At 46.8% G+C, this 7,850-nt stretch overlaps 1 protein-coding gene across 1 annotated transcript; it reads right to left on the bottom strand.

Moving 5' to 3' along the window:
- Positions 1–1,350: 1,350 nt before the first annotated feature.
- poc1b (POC1 centriolar protein B) lies at positions 1,351–7,812 on the bottom strand. Its single transcript, XM_030366597.1, has 11 exons — positions 7,519–7,812; positions 7,141–7,225; positions 6,749–6,920; positions 6,258–6,437; positions 5,879–5,986; positions 5,460–5,575; positions 5,127–5,260; positions 4,772–4,840; positions 4,389–4,541; positions 3,670–3,741; positions 1,351–2,731 (listed from the first exon to the last, which is right to left on the bottom strand). The coding sequence occupies exons 1-11, from the start codon at positions 7,531–7,533 to the stop codon at positions 2,714–2,716; spliced, it is 1,122 nt and encodes a 373-aa protein (XP_030222457.1). The 5' UTR covers positions 7,534–7,812; the 3' UTR covers positions 1,351–2,713.
- Positions 7,813–7,850: the final 38 nt, after the last annotated feature.

The raw sequence follows: 7,850 nt of genomic DNA, 5'->3' as shown, positions 1-7,850 counted from the left end.
GGTGCAAAGGGTTAGGGTCAGGTTTAGCATCCTACTGTACGCAGGATGCTAGGCTAAACCTCTACTGTACGCAGGATGCTAGGCTTAACCTACGCCTTATGCGGGGGCCTAGGGTAAGACGGCGACTATATGACAATATGCGAAAATATCAAATGGTGGATCCAGATTTGGTTTTGCCACCTCCGAATTTATTGCGGAAAGCCAAACACGTTGGGCCGGCGTGAGAGAATATGTCTGTTTGAAATTCAAACAGTGATACAGATGGCCTTTAACAAAAATAACACACAAAACACGCACACAATAACACACACACACACAGAATGGAAGGACAGAGAGGATATCACATATGGAGACACGTGCACGCACACAAACCCATATCTCCTCCTTGTATACAGTGACTTCACCGGCTCATTCAATATCACCGTTACATCACAGAGTCACAGGGCGAGCATCAATGGCCACAGCAGCGCTTCACTGCAGCAGCAGCAGCGGCGGCGGCGGCGGAGGAGGAGGCGGAGCTGTGACACGTGAGGGTCTCCTCCGTCCCGGCCCGTGAATGGCTGCCGGTGGGGGGAGGGGGGGGGGAGGGGATAATCCCCACCCGCCCATGTGACGAGGGGCCTCTCCTCTCTGAATGGCTTCCACTCCACTGCATCCATTCAGGACGACCGGAGTGGAAACCCCTTCCCGCCCACCCTCTCTCCCTCACCCTCCCTCCCTCCCTCCTCCACCGGAGGCTTCCACCGCCACACCCCCTTCCGCCTGCCGCGGCTTGATGTAACCCATCCAGGCCAGAGCTGCGTTCACTGGCAGCTCGAGCAGGCGGAGAGAGGCACAGAGAGAAGCAGAGTGAGGCAGCGAGTAAATTAATCAGTGGGACCACATTAACCTTTGGTTTTCTTTTAGCGCTGCATTGCACTGCCAGAGCCCACTTCCCCAACCAGGCCCTATTCTTTAAAGAAACACAGACACACTGACCGTATTCCTAAGACAAGTAACACACGTAAATACCAACCTTAAGCAACACAAAAATAAAATATCTCTAAAATATCCCTACGTAACACATAGGGTTTTTACGTTTTTTAAATCGATATGGTGAAAGGCCTGAACAGTGCCTCCTCCTACACGGGCCCAGATGAAGATATCACACACTAAGAACAGGCGTGGAGGACGGCTGAGACAGCTAAAGAGAACACTTGAAAAGGAGAAACCACACACACACACACACACACACACACACACACACACACACACACACACACACACACACACACACACACACACACACACACACACACACACACACACACACACACGGCCCGAGAACCACAGAGAAGGAGAAAAACAAACCAGTGTTCAAACCAACTTTATTTATAGAGCGCTTATCGCCCAAAAAAATAGCAACACAGACTTCCAAGTACAAGACATTTAAATTCAACCACAAAGGGAAGATGAGACGCGACAACATGATTAGCAGAAAATGCAAACCCTGAGTTCCTCTGGCAGACCAGCCAGGCAGAGGAGAGGAGAAGGAGAGGGTGACTCAAAGTGACAGGAGGATAGCCGTGGTGTGGTAAGACCGCCTGGAGATGGTGTTCTCTACACCAATGACAGTGTTTGCAGCTATGTGTTGCTGGCAGGATGTGCTTGTGCATGTACACAAATAGTTGCGCGCGTGTGCGTGTGTGTAGTTCCGCCGCAAGCGGTTTGTGTATTTTTTCCCCCCGAGAAGCACAGCGCAGGCAAGTGTCTCTGTTGTTCTCACTCACCGCACCGACGAAGGAACTGGCAGCAGAAACCATGCAAGGACAAGCCAACGCAGTGAAGGAGATGGTGAGAGAGAGTGAGAAAGACAGACATGCACACAGTTCCCATCATATAATATTCTAGAGAGAGAGAGAGAGAGGGCAGTTTAACTTCACGGGAATGAAGCACATGTAGTCCTTTCAACCGTGCGTCTCGATTATGCAATGAAATGGCGGGTTTGAACGCTTCTGTGATTGGATAAGGTCAGGAGGACATCATTATCATCATCATCATCATCATCATTATTATCAGAAAACACATTACATGGACACCGTGCCAGCGTTTCTTGGTAAAATCCGTTGAGGGGGAAATAACTCCATCCAGGCATAATTCAACTTCAGCAGACACATGACAACAGGAAGGACTAGGATGTGTGCGTTCATTCAGAGGTCTACCATGAAGCGAACGGAGGAGCAACTCAATCTCCTTCACAGCTGTTATTTTGGTGTTTTTAGCAGCGCGCACCACACACCTGATCTCTTTACATGAGCCTTACCTCGCCAGTACACAGATGCTCGACTTAAAATGCACCAATTCATTTGATAATAACTTATTTGAGCGACAAAGCCTAGTCAGGTTAATCCTGTTATTTTTACAAAACATATTCAGGCATAAAAAAGTATTCAATGTAATACTGATAAAGTGCTCTCCATAAAAATATATATTGTATTGAAACCCATAACCTTACAGCTATGGGTATCAGACTCACTCCATATACAGGTGCCAGCAAGTTCTCGACCCTCACTAGAGAGAGGTCTGTCCCCATTCACAGCACACGGTACACAGGAGTTGGGTATCGAGGTATCGATGGCAGTTGGTCGTAAATTGTTGTGAATGGTATTGGCGGTTGTAACTAAAGCACCATTGGATCTGGGGCACGCCAGGCCCCGCCCCCCAGCTTGCAGCTTCAGCTTGCTGCCCAATCCTGCAGCAGGAAAACAGGATACTTTATTTATTTATTTTCACAGCACGTGGATTACATTTTTATTTTTTATCAGAACGTGCTGGCTCCCGTTCAATTGTTCGGAGTTCATAACCGGATTAGAATTGTTTATGGAACACCATGAGCTGTACACCGATGTAGCAACAACGGGGCTGAATGGTGGCACCGTCTTTAAAGAAGTGTACACGCGGTCAAATCCAAAAGATGCTTTATGAAAGAATATTAGACATCTTATTGTGTTTTATCTTCAGGTCTGTATGGTTTAAGTTTGAATTTGTTTGAAATTGTTATATATTACTTAATAAATAATACTAAAGTATAACAATACAATATTAATAATATAATAGTCCTTTTACAGACGTTTTTATCCAAAGTGACTCATACTGAATGCTGAAGGTTAGTCTTAAAGGTAGGGCTGCAAACATTGGGGATCGAACCAAGAACCGGCTTGGAGTCAAACACCCTATCTAGCCACTACACTCTCCTGCCCCCCACTTTATTTCAATAACACGTTTCAAACACTAAAATGTGGCACAGCCATCATGCATATCATATAGTCAGTGTGTGAATGGGAAGCAAGGCGGTTCACAAAAGCTGGCACCATTCAGAAAAAAATAACACGCAGCATGGAATAGACTGGTCCACACCGCCACCTGGTGGCCTTACGGCTCAATGCAGCTTCACGACGTTCATTTGTTCATTGTTTGAACAAAAAAAATGTAGTAGGAAGTACTTTTCCCCACAGTGTGTGGTTAGTGGTTTCTCTAGTCTGCCAGTATGCAGACTACCTGCTCCTGAATGGCATTCATCTAAATTCACTATAAGAGACTTTGGATAACAACGTTATACAATAATTCAGTAAGACTGTAGGGAGGCTGACAGGGCCGACTCGAGCGAGCTCGGAGTTGACCAGGACTTACCGTGTGGGTGTAGAAGGTCTGATCTACAATGTGGCGGTCATGAGAGACAGTGTCCACTAGCGTGGGACCAATCTGGAGAGGGAGGGAGGGAGGGAGGGAGAGAGAGAGAGAGACAGTCAGTATGGTTCTATGCACACCCTTAGCTTAGATTAAGTCTCAATAATCATATTCAATATGCTACTGTATTAGGGTCCTGTGGACCTCCTTCAAAATTAGAAGATACATCTTAAGGGGATATTCCTATAATACAGAATTTCTAACATGTGTGGCACATGGGACACGTTTCTGTGTAATTTACCCTTAAATCGAACCGTTACCAAGTAGTTGTATTGTGTACATAACCCTAACCAAGAAGTTGCATTGTGTACATAACACTAACCAAGAAGTTGCGTTGTGTACATAATCCTAACCAAGTAGTTTTATTGTTGTGGAACTAACCCTTAACCTAACCCTAACCATGTCGTTTTGTTTTCTAAACCTACTCAAACGTTAACAGAGAACTGAATATAATTAAAGACAATTAAGTCTGAAAGCCCTGAAGGCAAAGTTCTCCCACGTTCGGTCAGAAGCGGGCACATTTTAAGCTACCACTCATTACAGCCGAACACCTGGTTGTTAAAACAGGGTCCCTATAAAAGAATCATCCGCCGTAACTGTTCTCCATAGACCCTAATGGTTAACCCTAAGCGGTTCAGACTCGTCTCCGCCCGGGGGCTGACCTCGATGGGGGCGGCCTGGGGCTGGCGGAGGTGTGCCACGGTGGGATGGAGGTGTGCCAGGCGGGGAGAGAGGTCCGCCGTGCACCTGCGGCTGTGCCCGCGCAGGACGTCCCGGTAGAGCCTGCTGTCCAGGTTGGTCCTCCACACCAACACCTTGGGAGACAGGGACGGACTTAGGGGGTGTATTTCAGTCTCTTAGGGCGGGTTCCAGTTCCTTCCCAAAGGTCCAGATGTCCTACCCGACCGGTCTGTACCCAATAGGTAACGAGGCGGCCGCCGAATCGGCATGGGACTGAGGATATATCAGTTTAGCCTGAACAGGAATTGCTTTTGAGATTTTTGGATTCTTTGGAATGCAGTCCTTGTTGTTCAGTGAGACCCACCTGGCCGTCCACTCCTCCAGATACAAACTCCTCCCCGGACCGCGAGAAGACTGACGTGAGCACAGGACCCTGCAAATAACAACAACAATAACAACAACTATAAAGGTCAGTACATCTTGTTATTTGACCATGTGTGATGGCAAGTCGTTTATGAACTTCTTATATGCAAAGAATATAAAAGGGACATTATTCTTATAAGTCTTTGCAGAGGTAGAATCAGACGTACACCAATGACCAATGTCAAATTAATTTGACGGAAGGAGTTGATGAAAACACACTTCAAGTAACATCAAGTTTGTTGTGAAAGACAATTTAAGTCACAAAGAGTTAAAGAGATGTGGGGTTTTAGCACCACCTTGTGTCCATGGAGGGTGTACATGACTTGGCCCTCCAGCAGGTCGGCTATTTTGACCGTGCTGTCGCTGGAGCCGCTGATAAGGTAGTTGTTGGATGGGTGGAAGGAAAAGCAATTGACCACCGCACTGTGAACTAAAGGGAAAACAATTTAAGATCATTGTTATGACACACACACACACACACACACACACACACACACACACACACACACACACACACACACACACACACACACACACACACACACACACACACACACACACACACACACACAGGATTTAACAAAAAGATGAGGCTGGTTGAACAGAGCTTGAGGGTGACCAGAACCCACCTTGGTAGAGGTGAGTGAGCTTGCTAGTCCTGAGGTCCCAGATTCTCAGGGAGCTGTCCTGTCCGGACGCTGCTAAACACGTACCGCTTGAGTTAAAGTCCACAAACAGGACTGAACTGGGAAGGAACGATGGACATCCGATCAGATCATAGAATTTCTCACAGGGCCCAACGAAAGGTAGAACCACAGCAGTAATGCTGGAAGGGCTTTTTGCTTTTTCTTTAACAAATACAGATTTATGAAATGCACTCAATTATGGAGTGGTTTGGCCAGGTCACCAAATCTGTTGCGTGTTCCATTGTTGTTACAATAAAGATAATCAAAGATGATGATGTTGATATACATTTGTATACACTAGATTAGTGGTAGGTAATCAGTGTGACTTTGTTCAAAGGGACGAGGCTCGAATCCACTCATACCCGCCACAGTCCGTGAAGCAGCTGACACACTGTCCGCTGGACGCGTCCCATAACATCACCGCACCATCGTCCCCACAGGATGCAATGAGACGACCGTCTGGAGAGAACCTGCAGAGAGAGAGAGAGAGAGAGAGAGAGAGAGAGAGAGAGAGAGAGAGAGAGAGAGAGAGAGAGAGAGAGAGAGAGAGAGAGAGAGAGAGAGAGAGAGAGAGAGAGCATTCTGAAAACCTACAAGACAGCAACAAACAAATTCAAACACCATCTGTGTGATCAAATGTGAATCCAAGTGGCTGTCTGCCATGAGTTTATCAATCATTTCAGATACGAATCCAAAATCCCATTAGTGACACCACCCCTCATCCAAAAAGGTGGGGCTCACCTGGCGCAGCGGACGACGTCGCTGTGCCGCTGGAGGGAATAGAGGAGGCGGCGGCACGAGAGACTCCACACCTTGACCTCGTGGTCGTCGGAGGCCGTCACCAGACACTGGCCGTCGCACGAGAAGCTAACGCTGCGCACGGCCGCCGCGTGCGCTCTGAACACCTCGGACTCCCCTTCGCTAGGAGGAGAGACGCATGCACACACCGTTCACCAGAGGCCCTTCACATAAGCCAACATGGATAGGATAACTAAAATATCCTAAAATTTGGGTTCTGGCAAGATCGGACCTTTGTTTCATTTCCGAAACCTTTTTTACCACTGCTGAAGCCCTTCTTTAATAAATAAACTATTTCTTATCCTATTACATTTTGGCAAAAGCCTTTATCCAAAGCGACCAGAGAACCACCCAAGTCTACAATCAATATTGGAGCAACTGCTGCACAACTTAATTAAAAAAAAATAACCCATCTGTACAGATCCCAGCCTTACATGCACGGCGTCCACAGTCTGACAGTTGTGTCTTCGGAGGAGGTGGCCACCAGGTCTCCTGTTGGGGAGAACTGGAGGTCCGTGAGCGCCTCCTGGTGGCCCCGGAAGCGCACGGCGTGGGCCTTGGGCGCCAGGTTCCACACTATCAGGCTCGTATCCACCGACCCAGTGGCTGTAGTCAAGACATAGTGACATGGGGTGAGGATGTTGCAAGATTGTGAGTCATTAAAGGGGAGATGAATTTAAAATATTAATCTAAATGTATTCAAGTATGATTTGGGCAATTGTAAGGCAGTGAAACCACAGAAAAGATTGCTCGATAAGTATACAATACAAATTACAATAGAATAATAATGTAAATCAAAGTGAACACATGTAGGCTCAAAGGATACCTAGTTGTTTGCCCGTGGGGCTGAAGTCTGCACATGTGACAGCATCTGTATGTCCCCTGAAGTGTCTCGCAAGGGTGGGGTCATCCTGCAATGCAGAGACTGCAGTCAAACAGGAGGAACGCTCTGATTTGACTGCTGAAATGAGAAACCGGGGACTACTTTGTAATAGTATCATGTTTTATTGCTAATAATAACAATTAAACATCCGATACAGCATTGGAAACGCTGCAACATGTGGGACGGCAGCAATACTAATGGAGCTAGAAAACTAGCCAACTAGCATGTTAACATAACATCAGATGGGATGAAGAACAACACTTTTGTGACACAAAAGTATCGTTGTTGCACAGAACGTCCAAACCATCAAGCAATACTCACCATAACAGACGCCATTGCACCTCGCTTACTCGACTCGAGTACTATTAAAAGCCCTTCTTACTATAATACATCCATGATTTTGAGAGGTGGAAAGTTTGAAAGCACAGCTTCCTCAGACATTGCTGGTCGATCGCCGATGAATTTTGTCATACTGATCGCGGGCTGAATAGTTCCCTCATGCTAGATTCCGAATTCAATTCGCCGTGAATTACGATTGCGTTATGTGTGTCCTGTTCATTGTGCAGCGGGGCTCAACAATATGAACACAAACAAGCTTGTTATGTAGGTGGGAGGGGTCCTACCTGGTTGTGACGGTAAGCTCGGCGTCAAGA

The sequence above is a fragment of the Gadus morhua genome, chromosome 9 (genome assembly GCF_902167405.1).
Source record: "Gadus morhua chromosome 9, gadMor3.0, whole genome shotgun sequence".
In the NCBI taxonomy this organism is placed as follows: domain Eukaryota; kingdom Metazoa; phylum Chordata; class Actinopteri; order Gadiformes; family Gadidae; genus Gadus; species Gadus morhua.
The sequence above is the reverse complement of the archived record's forward strand: the minus strand, read 5'-3'. Positions and strand labels throughout refer to the sequence as shown.